The sequence below is a fragment of the Strix uralensis genome, chromosome 5 (genome assembly GCF_047716275.1).
Source record: "Strix uralensis isolate ZFMK-TIS-50842 chromosome 5, bStrUra1, whole genome shotgun sequence".
Lineage (NCBI taxonomy): Eukaryota > Metazoa > Chordata > Aves > Strigiformes > Strigidae > Strix > Strix uralensis.
Window position 1 is genome coordinate 61,066,387 of NC_133976.1, and position 17,629 is coordinate 61,084,015.

Genomic DNA, 17,629 nt, shown 5'->3' on the forward strand with positions numbered 1-17,629 from the left:
CATGCAGAGCACAGCTTGTTAGTGATATGTTTTGAATCTGTGGTTTTCTTTTAGTTCCATTTACCTTTGTCCACCAGCTGTTTGAATGGGCTCTCCTGTATTCTTTCTGTGACCAAATCCATTCCCATCACCTGTCTTTAGCAGGGATCTAGGTACAGTTTTATTCAAGACCGCTCATCATCATGTAAACGCCATCTGGACAGATCTAGTGGAGAGGAAGGATACGTGTTCCTGTCATAGCTCTCCTAGTCCTGCCAGACTTGGGTGCTTAGGACCTCAGCACAGTAGATGCTACTGAATTTGGGTCACCCAAAGGTTTTGGCAATGGTGTTTCAAATGTGGGACTTCTGCCTAAGCTGTCTGTCTGCCAACGATTACAACTTTCTATCATGGGAGATGTTATTGTGTTGGGTTGAACTAGCAAAGAAAACAGTTAGGCTATACTAGCTATTCCAAATCCAAGGCTCGCCATGTCAGCTGAAGATTTACACTCTGAGAAGGAGCAGTAGCTTGCAAAAGTAATCTTCTACCAAAAAAGCAAGAATCCTCTTTTGAAGAAATTAAGCTCTCTTCTCCACAGATCACTGGTACCCCTAGTTATGCAGTTTTCACACCACCACTCCTACCATGACTATTCATTTCTCTTTTACTGCCTGCTATCCTTTCTAGACCCTTGCCTCACATTTTGCCACTGGTCTCTGTTTCTCAGTTCCAGACGTCTCACAGACTCCAGGGGTTTCCAGCTGATGTTTATTCACAGCTAAGTCCCAGGCCCTGCACTCCTCTGCCTTGTTCTCAGTATCCATAGGAACATCCTCATTGTCCCGGGGCTCAAAACAGGGATTCAGTGTCCACCTTCGCTTTAGAGATTCACTTCTCATCTGCTGCATGAGAGAGTGCCCTGTCTTCCTGCACAATGCAGAGTTTGAGAATAGGCTTTTCTATGTTATTTCTGTATTCTTGTGTCCATCTCCCAAGTTGAGAAACTCTGCCTTTGCCAGGATCTGAAAAGACAAGAGCTTTTTTCTCTAAACTTTTGGCTGGTAAAAGTAAAGCCACTGAAGGCGGTTTCCCAGCTGCTGTGTGTCCTGCCCTGCCAGCTGGCCATGCTCATTTACATGCTTCCTCCCCACCACAGCACTACATCCCTACTCCAGCGTGTTGGGGGAGATGTTCAAGGGCAAATACTGCCACTTCCTCAGGGGAGACTGGAGCAATGGTCTGAACCATTACGTACAGCCCCAGTAAGTACTGTTCCCTAAGTCAATTCTGGGGAAAGACCTGAGCCATAACAGGAACATTTTTCTTCTTCATACACTCAGAAAGCTGAATGAAGGAGGGACACGCCTGAAGCTCCTTTCCCTCCAGGCACCACAACTGTTATTAAACTCAGCATAGATATTGAGTCCTGGTCCTAGGAAGCTGATTAATCCTTCCTGAGGACCTGTGCCTGCCTCTGGAGTACTTTCTACATGGAAAGTCCTGCAGAATGGAGGAGATCAACCTTTCCAAGATTTGTATTACTTGCTGTTTCTCAGCAGGGGGTCACCTCTTGCCTCACCCCCATTGACACAACGGAGGGCCATAAATCAACTCCACAGTGATAGCACAGCCTTCCCGATGCTCATTATGCATCTCGCTGCTGGAGGACAGCACCACCTTTGGTGCCAAGTACATTAGATGATATCCCTGGGTTTAAAAATACTTCATGGGAGGGAATCACAACATTTCCAAAGCTTGGCCTCTTGCATCACAAAAGCAGAGCATGCTCCTCACCATGTCTCAGGTGATAAAAAAAGCCCAAGGCCAACAAACAAAATGAACAGCTTTAAAACAACAAAGCTGCGCTGCGTTTTGTATGCAGTGTTTGTTGCCACAATCTGGCCCAGAGTCACCATCTCAGATTTCCCTGTCAGAATGATGGAAATATAAATAGGGGCTATAAACCCAAAGTATTTCCAGCTCATACATCCAAAGGATAGAAATTATAGTCTCTTAGCAAGGAAAATGTTCAAGGGTTGTGAGGTAATGGGACCTGGTTACAGAGCTCATTTCTCTGAAAAATTTTAATACAGCATGGAGATTTTTCCAATGTCCTTGATGCAATCTCTGTTAAAGTATAAAATAATCCCCTGTTTCAGTCAAAAAGCCCCTTCCATGCCTTTCAGAATGAGCTGCTGAGCTCCATTTTGGGAACAGTTTCTTTCCAGCTGTTGTTTCCAGAGATTCCTGAACGGCTCCAAAGACACAACATCAGCAAGGAACGAAAGCTGGCTGTTTGAAAGATCGCCTGTTGGCTTACCTAGAAAAGGCCTCAATTCTCCATGCGTTTGCTGAGAGTTGCTGCTGTTGAACCATATGAGTCCCAGCTCCAGTCTTGCTAAATAATGCTCTGGAAGTCCACACCATGAGTCACAGCACTGGATAAGGGTCTCTGCTCATTTGATTAATTACATTGCCATGCCTGTCCTTTACTTGTTGACTCATAGCCGTAAGAGGATGTGCTACGTATATAGTAAAGTGATTAAAGGGGGAATGTATGTCAATGTATGGATGTGTACGATAACTTTTTTAAATCCCTCATGATCTTCCCACCCACTGGGCATTGCTTCAATATCAAGTTCAATCATCAGGAAACAAACTTGCTCCTTATCTGTGTTGCACATTGCAACAAGCTTGCCAAATATGGCCAAGCTTTTAGAAAGAAAAGAGTATCCCCCCACCATGAATTTATGACACTTGGCTCCACTTGTGGCTTCTTCCTGTGCATGCCTGAGTGACATGGAAACTGCAGCAAATCTGTTTGGCCTGTTTCTATGCTCTCACAATTGCAGGTATGTTGGATTTTTCCTTTCTTCAATGACTAGGGGTTTTTGTTTTGTTTGTTATCTTCTAATGCAAGCAACCCATGACAAGAGGCCCAAAGAACAGCAACGTGTCAATGGAAAGAAAGGGGAAGGGTGGAAAACAAACAAGGAGAGGCTAGAAGCATTTGAAAGTAAAACATCACTCCCCTCATCTTTTCCAGGTCCTTCAAGCCAGACTTTGTCCTGATCCGGCAGCACGCCTACAGCATGGCACTGGGAGAGGACTTCCGCAGCCTCATCATTGGTCTCCAGTATGGTGGCATCCACACGGTCAACTCCCTCTGTTCCATCTACAACTTCTGCAGCAAGCCCTGGGTGGTAAGTGACGATCCAGCATGCCAACACTGCAAAGCAGATATCTGGTACTGATAAAGCACCAAATTCAGCTTCCAGTCTGTTTCATAGGAATTTGTCTCTTTAGGTTAAAACCATCATCTAAACAACATTAGGAATCCAACAGGGAATTCTTGGGGAAAAAAAACCTACCAGCACTACTCCTTTATCAGCCTCTAGTAATATCAAAGTGTTATTTCCTCACCCTGAGTAGGACGTTACACCTATCCCAGACTCTAATGTGTCACAAGCAGCTAACAGTACAGTAACACCTAGATTTCTTGTAAGGCAGAGTAGATGTATAGTAATAGATTAATAATATCAAATCAATAGTAGCACATCTCTGTCCTGACCAAAACACAGTAAAACTACCTCAAAATAACCATTAACGTTCACTGTTTTAGAAGGTATCTGAACTATGCTATTTCTACCATCTTTTATTAGATGCACACTTGTATTCAGGTGCCCCAGCCTAAGACTTAAGATTATCCATTCCTTGCAGAAGTGCAACCTGCACTTGTCTTCTCTTGTCTTATCTTCCTACTTTTTCTGAGTGGTGCTTTGTTGTGAGGAAATTAGCTGAAAAGAAAGGCAAGAAAGGTAGAGAGATGATTTCTTCATCAGCTAGGTCTAGGAAAAAAGGGAACATAGAATGACAAAGACCTGGGAAAGAGGCAGAAGGAAGGGGGAAAGCATGTAGAGTTTTTCAACAGTTTCAAAAGGAAATACAAGATAATCATAAAGTGTTTGTTCATTGAACCTGAAAGACTGCACCTCAGAAACACCCTGGGCTGAGTCAGCTCCTGGGGAGAACAGGACAGTGTTCTGATATTTTGCACTGGGACCCCCCTTCACCCATTCTTTACATTTTGTCAAGTTCACCTAAAAATCTCAGAAAACCCTAAAAAATATTTTCATTGCCTTGTCTCAGCCACAAATCAAAGTTTGTAATAATTCCACAGACCTACTTTGTGACCGGCTCTAAGTCAGCAGGAACTGCAGGAGCAGGAGAGCCACAGGAGCAAGGCTGACCATAGTAGCACCTGCAGGAAGAAGTCAGATGCTGATGCTATTTTGGGGTCCACATCTGGGTCTTCCAAGCAGTTTCACCCCAAAGTGCCCTCTCTGATCACTGATGCTCTCAGAATGGAAGTTTCCCTGCATTGTTCTAGGTCCAAAGCAGGGAACTACAAGCTATATGGATGGGACAAGGAGGTGGGTCTTCCTAATATGCACCCATGAAAAACTTTTAAGATATGTTTTTAGGAATTCCCCTTACTCATTGCACAAATGTAGCTTGGGGTGCATTGGAATGTTTATAACAAGTGGTAAATATCTTCCTCATTACCTAATCAAGTCTTTTTGTTGTTATTGTTTTTTTAGTTGGAATAAATATCCTTTTAGTGTATAGTGTGTTGATCAGTAGTTCAAATCCAGATGAGGTCTGTAATGACTCAGACTTTTGTTTCCATGACTGTGCAGTGCTGGATTTAATGGATTTCTTACCAAAAAGGTACCAGTGTAAGAGGCATAGTCTTCTCAGTTTTCACCCCTTTTATGACATTTGCAGGTTTTGTTGAGACCAAAACCAAGGTCCTGCCTTTTCCAAAAATGTTGCAGTGCCGTAATGATAGTAGTGGGAAAAACCTCACTTTTCCATCACTCTATAGGTGGATGATGCACATGTGGCCTCAGTCCCCATTTGAATTACAAGGGTTGCTGGGAATGGAAAGGGGAGGAAATGGAAGAGAGGGATCAATACCAGGCTTAGTACAACACCTTTGCATTGTTTCCTACAGTTGGTCCTACACACATGAGCATGTTGACCCTGGTGACCATACAAAAAGCCTCCGCATTTACACTGGCTTTTGCTGAGGAAGACAGTCATGTGGTCTATTCCATCTGATTTTTGGGGCTGAGTCAGTCAAGGTTTAGTTGACACTTTTCAATTCATGCCTTGTAATTATGTTTCTGATGGTGTGCAGGGGCCTCAAGATGTGACAGGCCTATTTTTAGGAATCTAAAATAAAAGAAAAAAACCAAGCGAAAAAGAAAAAGAAAAAGAAAAAGAAAAAGAAAAAGAAAAAGAAAAAGAAAAAGAAAAAGAAAAAGAAAAAGAAAAAGAAAAAGAAAAAAAGAAAAAGAAAAAGAAGAAAGCAGGGCTGGCAAGGCAATGTGGGAGAAATTGGCTCTGCCAGTAACTCAGCTCTAGCTATTCTGGGTCTGCTTGTGCCATGCTTTCCTCACAGGGAATACAGCTGGCTCAGACAGCCTTCCCAGAGTAGTCAAGGAAACCACTTGTAAACACTTAAAACAGGTTTGCAGAATGCCTTCTTTCCCTACTGCCCCTGCACACACATCACCCCCCAAACCAATGATTGCAATGTGTTAAGTAATCTAAGAGCTCAGATGGGATCTGAGCTGGTAATTGGCACGACTGAAATTTTATCAGGTTGAAGCTCAGATAGACATTGCACTGAGGCATTTAAGGGCAGAAAGCTTTACTGGCAGCAGAATCAGAAAATTCTGATTTTGTGATAGCTAGGAAATGAGAGAGAGGGACAGACCACTTCAGTCCATGTTCCACTCTGCAAAACAGGCATCTTGAAATCAGGGATCTGCCTAACAAAGATTACTGGAAACATTTTGGACCCAGAAAACAGTTGAGATAGATGAAGAAATGAAAGTAAATACTCCTGGGAAATGTGCTTTTCACTCTCCCTTTTTGTTTTTTCCAAAAATGGTTCCATTTCATAGAAATGTTTATGATTTTGTGGAGGGGGATGAAAGTGAGACTGTTTTTCCTTGGCAATTTGCAACAATGTTTTTTCTCAACAACTCTAATTACAATCAGCTGAGTTTGGGCTTGAGTTTACTCAAACATGCAGCCCCATTTTTTGATGACATTTGCCAGATTTCCAGTACTGTAATACAAAAATTTCTTCAAAGGTTAAAATTTGCATTAAACACAGGCATAGTTTGAAATAGGCATTTCTGAAAGAGAAACCGACATATTCAGGGGGATCTCACACACAGAGAAACATCTAAGAAACCTATGTTTTAAGATGATCCCATAATTATTGAGAAATAATGCTACAAGCACTCTAAACACAATACTTCAACCACTAATAATAATTTTTGTGCTATAAAATTTGCAATACAAAATACAGTGGGAACAATGCTCAGAATAGCACTCATATTACATGCAGTAATGTCTGTAGACTGCAGGAAATATGAACTCTTGAAGACAGTGACCTACAGAGTCCAAGAGACTCTCAGGCAAACTGTTATTGACTGTCAAGGGATATAGGATCCCTGATGGCCTAGGCACTTTCAAAATACGCAAAAGGCCTTGAGATCCTCTGAATGGATCTTTTTATTTCTCTGTAAAGACTCCCTGCAAGTAACTTTGTTGTCCAACCAGGCAGGCAAGGCATTTCACTTGCATACTTGTTCCAGGCACTTAAAACCAGGCTGTGCCACATTGCCTTGCCCCATGTCTTACTCTGTAGTCTGGGTGCAATTTCACTGAAACCAGTGGAACCATAGGAAGTAAGAACTGATACCAAAATGTGGAAAGGGCAGTTATATCTAGCTGAGCTGTGACAGTAACATTCCCATCCACCTGAAGTGCACTGGGAGGTGCTACTTGAGCCCTGCTATCAGGTATCGAGGAGGCTGCTACACCATGTAACATGGGTGTCTCTTTGCCAATATCCTGTCCCTAACAATTTGCCAGAAAAAAAAAAAAAAAAAGGAGGAAATTGTCCCATGATAGTCAATACCAAAGTCAGACCCTTTTGCAGGCTTGGCCCATTGAAGAAGCTCCCAGATGGCTGAGTCTCTCATCTGGCCATCTGAAACACTTGTTATTTCAGCAACAGCCAAGAGCTGTATGCTTCAAAAGGAAGCCCAAGGAACAAGTCAGGATGCTGTCTGTCAGCTGTATCGTTGTTCCAGTTATTTTGTTTGAGCTATTTGCCTAGGATGAACGTATGTCACCTCAACATCACGGCATCCATGGCTCGCCAGGGCTGCATGCATGTGCAGTGAGGGGCATGTGCTGCTCTCAGCCAGGGTGTTTTGCCTCCTCTACCCGTCTCTGTCTCATTCTGTTTAAGGTTTAAGTCCTGTTTGCTCATTTTGCTAGTCAAAACAGGGCTTTATTTTTCTTCTCTAGGATGTGCAGGGCTAGTGTAAGTAGTTAAGAGAATGAAGCTGTCCTCCTTTTTTCCAAAAGCAATACCTTCCTTGCCAAAAATAATTATTCTACACAAGGAGTTTTTCTCTTACCTGCTGATGCATGTGAGGGTGGGGGTGTTAGTGATCACCTCTTCATGTTTTCTTAAATGCCACATTTTCACCTACAAGATTAGGAAAAGGATTCTTTGCATTTGTCTTCTTGCAGCGGCCCCTTCAGCACATGGCCTGGGCCTGGCACACACCTTGCAGCCTAATTTTTTTGCACACTGGTTACATTTTTTTACACACATACCAGCCTTTAACTCCCAAAGGGGTATTTCTTCTCCACCACCAAGTGAAGTTTCAACTTCTTATACAGAAATCCTTTTTGCTTATTCCAGTAGCCAGGACAGGAGCCCTAACGTAGCTACTCAGCAGAAAACATTCTCAGTAGCTCTCTCTTCTTCTGCAGTGTAACCTTGGGGTTGCAATTTGGTACATTTACTGGCTTCAGCCATTGCTCAGAAGTGCTCAGAACATGTAAGATTAGGCAGCTCATGCTACTGGGAAGAAAGAGGGCTTTCTTTCCCTTCCTTTGTTCCCTAGATGTCTGACTCCTTCCCTTAATCTGTGTGTTACCTCCCTCAGGTGACACAAAGATCTCCTTCAAGATGAATGCATCCCTAGTTTTGATGGGGAACTTGAAGGAACTTATGTAGAGGACTTAGTGACACTTAGCCCAGACTGGAGACTTTTATTAATTAACTTGATTTTCCAAATTCTAGGGGTCTTGGAAACTAAATTCAATTTCTAAAATACTTTGTAAATAGGACATCAATGGGAAATTCAGTCACATCTACCAGCTCAGCAGGAACCAAAATTCTTACCTGTGGAGCAATCCCCAATCATTTCATTTCTCTTAACATCCATGGAAATAACCAAACTACCTAACTCAGCTTTACTCCCCCTTTTGAAAGACTGCTAGTCTAACCACCACCAACACTGACAGTTCAGGTTGTCCATGGTAATGGGGCTGTACGTCTTCAGAGATAAAGCAGGATGTCTAGATGTGTGATTGTAAAGAATCTAAAAGCTGCTCCTGAGATCTGGAAGGTTTCTGGGATATATATCACCTCTTACTCTCTTTGGTATATCAACCCTGCTTCAGCAACATTTTCTGTCATGGTTATTAAGTTTCTCTCTTATAGTTTTGGGTTTTTCTCCAGCTGATCAATGATAGACTGAACAGGGAGGCTGCAGACAGCATACAGAATAGTCTGTTCACTTCACAGATGGCCGAAGCAGAGCAGGAATTTGCTGTGATACACTTCTGTTGGGGTTTTGGAGCCTGGACTGAAATCAAAACTCAGTCCTACCATGGGGAGCTTTGTGTCTGGCTGGGCACAACCCTGAATGATGAACAGTTTATGACAGTGATGATAGTGGTGATAATGGTGAAGTTCATGCTGACAGGTGGGGACAATGGCAAATGTTTGCCCTTATACATGAAATATGAGCACTGTTGCTTTCTCCATTGATGTTACATACTGATTTCTCTAGATACCATCCTCACAGACTGGTGCCTCCCTCAGACCTCACTGGTAGATGGGACGGGGTAGTACATGATCTCCCCTTTCTCCTGCCATGCATGGGGGGCTGTTGGGAGACCCTTGGTTCATAATAAATGTCAGTTATTATTGACAGTGGCTTCATGCTAACACTCAAACCAGGTAGCACTGGCAATTCCCTCCAGTCATCTCTGTCCCTTAGCAATTCTCCTTCCCTTTAGCACAATGGGTAAACGTGCTTTGCTTTGATTTGGCTGCAGGGCAGAGATCCAAGGGAGAGCTTTGATTTATTTTGTCTCTGCTCAGGAGTGTCGGCACTGATTTCCTGCCTGGTCACTCCCCTGAGCCCTTTCCTCTACCAAGGAGCTCCCCCCCCCCCCCCCCCCCCGGGGCACATTTGGAACGCAAAACTTGTTCATAGCAGATCTGTAACTAAACCCAAACTGATCCCCTTCTGGCTCTTGAACCCTTTCTCCGCTCTCTTAGTCCAAGGTTTGTGTACACAGGCTGACTTGGCCCTGAGTATTTTCTTGCTGCTCTCAGGTCAAGAAAGCAAGGTGGGAAAGGCATAATAACATGTTTCTCTCACCTCCTTTACCAGTATCAGAACATTTTGCAAGCACTTCCCTGTTACACAATAAGTCACTGACAATCCACTGCGTCTGTTTTTTGTTCCCCCTCCCTCACCCCAAGTTCTCTCAGCTCATTAAAATCTTCAACTTGCTGGGTCCTGAGAAGTTCCCCCTCGTGGAGCAAACATTCTTCCCAAGCCATAAGCAGATGGTGAGTACCTTTGCTTTCATCTGATGCCAGCATGGATGGGGGGGAAGCAGAAAATGTGAGTTGAGCACAAGAGATGATGGGGGAACTGCTGGGAAGAGTCTCTATTTCACGTACAAAGAATTACTAGCTAAAAAGCAATATGCAATATGCAAAAACCTCTTTCCTTTCTTGCTCAGCACTCCCCCAGGTCATGTATGGGCCCTAAAAAAGCAAACAATGATAACAGGCTCAAGCCAAAGCAGAAATCCATTGTAAAATCTAGTCAACAAAAGCTCGTCCTAAAGGAATCACTTTATTCAGATAAAGTGGATTTTTTTCCCCCTCCTGGAATTGTTTAAAATACATTGATGATTTGGGACATGGGCCATAAGAGATGTTTGTTTCACAATGTCAGTTTGCTTGGTCTGTCACATGGGTGCCATCCATGAAACATTTATCAGCCTGACTAGGTACTCAAAGTAAATTGGAGTTTTTGAAAAAGAGTTTGCTTCAGCTTGTAATTTTTCCTTTGCACAGTGGCTCGGGAGTCTAGTCTTCCTGTCAACAACTGAGTGTTTAGTCAGTGCTTTGTGTGACTACTGGGCACTAAGAGTTTGCTCTTAGGGCGCCTTCCAAATAGATCTGTATAGGTGCCTTTAGTCCTGGAGAACACAGCAAAGCAAGTGGCTTTGTTTGAAACTGTTCATGTCTCTTGTTTTCCCTGGGTTAAAAGGATGACTAGTCCTTCATAAATTTTTGCTCCCAACTTACATCCATGAATTGGTGGCTCTTCTTATCTGGCTGAGGCTTTGATGAGACCCTGTGTGAACCATGACCCCCCGTGTGAGCCACTGGCTGGCTGAGCTTTATTTCCCACACTTGATTGTGAACTCAAGCAGCATTGGCAGCCTTAAGATTAGGGTTGTTGAAATGTCAAACTAGGGCTCAAAAACATTAAAACCCTTCTCTTCTCACACACTTGTTGCAACACTGTGGGCCAACCACAATGCATAATAGGGTGTAGGAACCTGATGGTGGATATAGGCACTGAGTGAGAGCTTCAAAATTCAAAAGGAAGTCTTATTTAGATTCTTGTGAAAAATCCCACCGGTACTCGCTTGGTACCTGGATACCTTGAAATGCTGGTCCTTCATCTCTCTGTTCCAATACTCTGTTCGCTACCTGTGCTGTGTGGACAACAGCACTTCCATACTTCACAGGCACGTCATGAAGGTAAGTGAAGTCATGAGTGCTGTGAAGCACTCAGGTAATGCAGTGCTAAGAGTTGTATTATCATTTAAGACCTGAAGAAATGGATGGTCCCTAAACACTATGTGACTGTTGCAGACTTTTAAGACAAATTAATTGATAAATCCTGTTGCATTTAATTCCTGGTGATTAATAAAGAGGGTTTTGTGACATATGTAATGCTTCAGGACAGTTGTGACTTTGACTGACCATCACTTCAGGAATGGTATTTTTGGAAGACTTGATTAAGGTTTTCATTGCAAATATGTTAGTTAGCACTTTTAGCACTATTTTGTTGTCTGGAAATCTGATTCTTGATTCCTTAGCATGTAAATGCATTTGTTACCAGCATAGTAGTTTGGTTCAGCAGAGCATTGATCTTAAGTTCATATACTTGTCATCTTTATAACTGTTCACCTACTTGGAGATGCTATTGCTTACTCCCAAAAGAATACAGGAACCTTTTTAAACCGTAGATGATCTCATCTGAACACAAACTATTGTTGATATGCAAGCTTGAGTAATCTGGTTTAAATCACTTTCCAAACATTTACACAAGCAACAATCCACTTGAGCAAATTCAGGTCAGCCCTTTCCAGGTGGGGGGTCTGCCTCATGGAATGAATCTACATAACTTCTCAAGATCCTTTCTGGGTGCATCTTCACAGTATCCTGGGCTGTGAGAGGCTGAGAGGGCAAGTGCTTACACCAAGCAAGCTCCTTTGCAGTCAACACTCCACCAAGTACCTGTGAAAGTTTCTCGCCCACTGTGCATCAGCCTCTCCATGTGTCAGAAAGGCATATAATGATCCCCCGTTCTCACTCTTTTTCTTCCCTTTCCTGGAGACATTTTCAAGCTATACCAGCTAGCACTTGTAAAATATGCTGTGGTCCTTTGATGGCTGACCCCGGCAGTGTTTATAACTAGTGTTATGGTTTTACCTTTTTACCTCTTTGCAATGCAATATACTTTAAGGAATGAAGTTCTCGCATAAGAAATCCTCATCCTTCTATGTCCAAAACTTTACAAATCTTACTTTCTAAACCTTTGGATTAAACATAGAACAGATTTTAAAATCTGTTTCATTCTTTCATCCGTGGAAAGAATATAGATTTTCCTAAAGTAAAAGTGAGATAAAGGAAATTTCTAACTGTAGGCCCATTTTGTGAGCATTGTCATTTAGTTGAAAATGCTTTTCCTGAAGCTTCTTTCTCATGACAACAGGGCATATTTAACCAGCCTTAAACAGTAAGCCTAAAGACAGGACACAAGGCTCTGACATTTGACAGCAGAAAAGGTCCAAAAGATTAATCTCCTTTCCCTTTGCCACGGGCATGTACCTTTCAACCCTCCCCCCCCCCGCAATCAGTTCCCTGGAAGTAAGAGCAATCTGGCAACTGTTCTTTTAAGGCCCTGCTGGTGCTGCATGACAGCCATGACTGCCTTGCTCTGTAGTGACCCCCTATGGCCAGTTAACAAGTGGGATACATTAACTTCAAAAGGGATTTTTTGCCTCTCCTGGGCTTATGACCCCAATAACAATTCTTAGAGAGATCAACCTCTTAAAAAGAGGGAAGGACTGCTGGAGGGATCTTTGCCAAAGCACAAGAATTACCAGAGGTAGAATATCTGCTTTGGGCCCAATAAAATGGTATCAAGAAAGTATAGGAAATTAATAAATCCACTTGCAAATTCATTTGTGTACATTTGAAGTGGACAGAAACTAATATAAGTGAAGCAGAGACAGAATGTCTGTGATAGAAATAAAACCACTTTATTGTTTAGAATAAAAGGACACTATAAAAAAGTGAACATTATGCAACATTACCTTAAGAGACAATATACATTCACTGAATATAAAATTTATAAATAACATGGAGGAAAACTGTAAACAGTGCTAGAAAATTTAGCAACAAATACATTCCTTCTGGACAAGATTTTTCACATGGGTTTGGTTCCCCAAGTTTCCATGACTATCAGGAACAGTACAGTGGCTCTATGAAGGAAGGACAGTGTCAGAGAGAAGGACAGTAGAGGCAAAGCAGCAGCAAATGTTTAGTGGATTTTTAAGATTTTTCTCAAGACTAGTAGCTTCAAAAACCACTATTCTGAAAAAAGACAAAAATGTTTGCAGTTCCTTGAATTTTGTTCTGCTCTTCTAAGGTATAAAATATATCGTAAGTGAGATACACTTTCAGAGGCATCTGAAAGAATGGAATCTTGTTCCCATGGAGGCCTTTACTTCAAACACTTTAAAAAACGCAACAGCATGTTTCCCATCACCACGAGGTAGCATTTCACTCTGGCCAAGTATGAATGGGATACCGTGATATATTTAGGTTTTAGAACAGTCCTACCTAAAGGGCCATATAACTTTTCAAAACATGGGGAATTTAGACCTAAAATGGTAGTTTTGTCCCATACAGGGTAGGGGGAAGACTGTATTCAAGGTACTCCATGCACAGATCTCCTGCTCTCTACCCCCTCTATTTTGGAAAATCAAATCCAATCTTCCCCAAACTTTCAATATATTCTTCGTATTTTTTGTACTTCTAAAGGGGAAAACACTCTCAAGCAAATAAGGAAAATATCTGTAAATACAAAAGTGAACAGTAACAGTCTAAAAATGAACTATGTATTTTAAAAAGTACTTTTAATAATGTTGGTGCATCTAAAGCATGGGGGGGTGTGGGAGGGGGAGCCCTCATCCTGTCCAAAGGTCATGCTCGCATGAGTCATGTCTAACTGTTATGGGGTGAAGTGAGGAGCATGTCAGAGGTGACAGGAAGATATCTATGCTGCTGCAAGCCATTGTAGGTTCCACAGCCTAACATTTTAGGGAGAACTTCACACCTGCCTCCTCACATCTCCATGCCCAAGTGTTCCTACATATTGCATGGCCTGCTGTAATGAGGGAGAGTTTTCTCCACTGGCAGGCAGAAGTGACTTCTTAGCAAGACAGAAGAAAGGAGAGCAGGTAGAAAGGAAGAAGTCTTTAAGTCTGATTTGGAGCCTGTTCAATCCATTTAATGTTTCCCTCCCACTGCAAGGGAGCCTTCACTCAGGTTCTTTAATGCAAGCACAAGCTTAGCCCAAGAAATACATGTCCCTGACAGCATGCACAGAAACAAAATTAAGAAGCCTCCCAAAAGAAATGTATTTTTACTGGATTCTTCCCCCTCCTTTTGGCTCCACATTTTAAAAGCCTTAACAACTGTTTCTTTACACAGGAAGGGGAAAGATTTGGTACCAAACCCCAACCCCTGCTGATCTAGCTGTTTGCATCTCAGAAATATTTTACCATCTGCAATACATAATGTGAATACGCTTCATTTTCTGGTAATGCATCTTCTGTTTTGTTGTTTACAAAGCACATAGCTACATTATATCCTACTTAGGGACACAAGTCCTCATAGTATTAGAATGCAAGTATTTTCACAATAATTTGAGTGCAATACTGTGATGTCTCAGCTAGCTAAATGAATCAGTGACAGGTAAAATACGCAGAGCTGCAGTTCAATGAAAATTCAGATCAACACTTTACTGTATCAAGGGGCATTGTCATTTAGCCTTCCAAAGCCATGAAAAGTGGCTGCAGCTCAAAGAGACATCAGCTTTGCAAAGTCGCCTTGAGCTTGAGGAGGGCCATCTCCAGTGATGCTGACTCCACGCGATGCAAACAGTGAGGGTGGCGAGGCCGGCTCCACTCTGCCCTCAGTGACCCTCAGAGATTGTCAGCTGTGCACAGCTTGAACAGAGATTGCTCCACTGTACCTAAAGCCCAACCCTGTGCTCTGCCAAAAGCAGCAACATTCTGACCCACCACCTGATCCTATAATGCATGCTGTGAAGCACCTACTCTCCCTCTCATCTCCAACCCATAATTTAGGAGTAGTCACAGGGAAGGGGACTTCTGAAAAGTGTTCCAAGCTTGAATCATTGGAAAATCCAACAGACTTTCAATGTCTTTTGTGCTGCATTGCCACTCAGAGCAGCTGAAAAAAAAATACACAGCAGACCTAGGCACCCCTTACATCAACTCTTTGAAAATGCCCTTTAAAGTTCACATTAAAAATGAAGCTACGTGATTTTTACTGCAACAAGTCATCTAATAAATGGGGCATTTCAGGGAATGTATGTCTGGCAGAGCTCTGGTAGCATGCAAGGAACCTAAAAATTCATCGGGGCCCATCTCAGACACCCTTTTGTTTCCATTTGGCAAAGAGGTCCCAAACAACTCTCCAGTAATCGAGGTCACTGACTGTAAAATGCTGTATTGCCCCGAGCTGGAATCACTCCAACACTTTTTCCTGCTGGTGGCAGCTCTGCTTTCTAAGTGGAATGAACTGAAGACATATGGAAATTTAAGATAAATAATCATAATAATACAAAAACGAAGTTAAGCATCATCTTCTGCCTGCCCAAGCCCTCCCCATCCAAAACTCAGTCACCCATTTTGTCAGCACCCCTTCTTCACCATCATTAAAACTTAAAATACTTTTATTTTATAAGAAAAATTATATTATAGTTTTCTTAATAAAAAACAAAATAGAACAAAAAAACTTCTCCAGTCAACAGCAAAGCACAAGACAGTAAAGCTCCTCCTCCCACATCACTGCAGGACATAGTATGAGCACATGTACAGGGCTGTGCTGAACAGTGCCTAGAGGGAAACACAGCACTTGACACAGAAGGAATCCTCTGGGCAGCTGAAAGTTTATGATCCCAGCCAGCACTTATTAGGAAACCCCTTGTCCTTGCCTAGCCCCCACACACACTTCCTTTCACTATATAAACAAATGCAGCTAGTGTAGCTGCAGGGGAGGAACAGTGGTGCAAGAAGGTACAGAGGAAACAATGACTGTTGCCACTACTGCAGATATGCTGGAGCTTCAATATCTTAAAAACAACTCACTGACTTGGAATGTCAATATTTCTGTCTTTAAAACACAATCAAATCATTCTTTTGTTTATAACACCAAAAAAAAAAATCCATGTCCTGTCAAAAATAGCTTATGTCATTATATGTATATACATCTTAGCTCAGCAAAACACTATTTTGGCAATAGATTACTTTTATAGTAAGAGCTCTAGCAAGTCTCCCCTTTCCCTCTTCCATGTGATTGATTTACAGTTGGCATTTTTGCATCTGTTTGGTTTAAGGTGTTCACAAGCTGGTTTTGCTGTTGAAGCTAAGCTGCAAAAATTTTAGGGGCCAATGCTGCTCAAAACAGCATGGCACAGCACTTCATCTGCTCTGCTGTAGGTGGATTTACCTCCCTGAACATAGGGAATGGGGTTTTTGTTTTTTAAACAACAACAAAAATACAAAATACTCTCTCTTTTGTTCTGGGGAAAGCCAGAACTTCAAATGTGCTGCTGCATTCACACTGTGACTAAATTAGCTAGGACAATCAGTCAACAATACTTTCACCAGATGATGCAGTCAAACACACCAGGTGAATTCTCCCACTGCTGGAGTCAATCACATTGTCAATCTCTCCCATAGAGGAGGATTTCTTCTGGACGTCATTTTTTCTCCAGAGTTTAGGCTGGGTTTCTTTTCAGTTTGTTTCATCTGCCAATCGATTAATGAAACCTGTTTTCCTTTGAATAGAATTGTCTACATATTTTCAGCACTTAGTGCATGAGGAGGTGTGATGGGAAGACAGAGCATAGAAGAATACAGTGCCTAATCGGCATAGTTTTTAGATTTTTGTTTTCCTAAAAAAATAGAGATTATATTGCTACAGCTAATGATACATGTAAGAGAGCAAGAGCTCCACTTTTTTTCTTTTTTTCTTTTTTTTTTTTTAACTCCCATTTTTCCCTCTGGTGTGCAAAAGTAAGCTCCCAAATGTCGTCTGATCAAAATGAGTGGTATCAAAAAATGGAAAAGGTGATTACAAATTCAGTAAGGTAGCACAGATTTCTTTTCTTTCCTTTTTTTTTTTTCCTTTTCTTTTTTAAGTGTTCGAAGTGCTAAAATTTGCATGAAAACAGGCACTAATTTCATTGTCATCATCATGATCTGGTAAGAGTTAGTGTCCAAAGGAAGATCAGCCACAAGTAAGGAAGAAGGGAGATAATGAAGGCATAAGCATGCTCAGGGGTCTGTGGCATTGATTATCATTTTATCTGGAGGCGCCCATCCTCTATACCAGCTGCAGTAACCTTCTGCCCTCTGAATGCAGGCATAGTGCTTCGCTTGGTATCCTGAGTGGCCAAAGTTGGAGAGCATGTCTGTCCAAATACATTCATTCTTGGAGGTGGCAAAGCAGGGCAAATAGTAGCAGGGCCTAATCTGCAATTGTAAAGAGCAATCAGGTAAGGCTACATAAAAAACAACATTATAGAAAATGTCTTTTTACCAGAGACAAGGGATTCAAAATTCAACTCCCTCAAATCTTGCTTACTATCCCAAAATTCAGCCTCAGTTCAGTAAGCACATAAGCATGTGCTTACCTTCACATACACAGGTACTTCCAGAGTCGAAAGGGCTTTTCAGGTGCAGAAAAGTTGAACTTGTGTCTATGTTTTTGCAGGCCTGGGGCCACAAGCAAAAATCTTAGTGCCAGTTCCAGGCTGTGAGGTTTTAAGCCCTCAAAATGTTTACACAGGAAAGAAGTTGGACATATCTTGCCAAGCCTTTGGTACCTCATTACATT

General features: G+C 42.1%; 2 protein-coding genes across 6 annotated transcripts in view; one reads left to right on the forward strand and one right to left on the reverse strand.

Annotated features, from left to right (window-relative positions):
• Positions 1 to 17,629, forward strand: part of SYN3 (synapsin III) — a 251,896-nt gene that overhangs the window by 93,941 nt on the left and 140,326 nt on the right. For all 5 annotated transcript variants that reach the window (XM_074871316.1, XM_074871315.1, XM_074871314.1 and 2 more), the window contains 2 exons: positions 3,029 to 3,185; positions 9,644 to 9,733. In XM_074871316.1, coding sequence (XP_074727417.1) covers positions 3,029 to 3,185; positions 9,644 to 9,733 — 247 coding nt within the window. The remainder of the gene's footprint in view (positions 1 to 3,028; positions 3,186 to 9,643; positions 9,734 to 17,629) is intronic.
• Positions 12,711 to 17,629, reverse strand: part of TIMP3 (TIMP metallopeptidase inhibitor 3) — a 39,933-nt gene continuing 35,014 nt past the window's right edge. Inside the window, exon 5 of the mRNA XM_074871321.1 lies at positions 12,711 to 17,265. Within this exon, the coding sequence (XP_074727422.1) occupies positions 17,068 to 17,265 (198 nt within the window). The 3' untranslated portion in view covers positions 12,711 to 17,067. The remainder of the gene's footprint in view (positions 17,266 to 17,629) is intronic.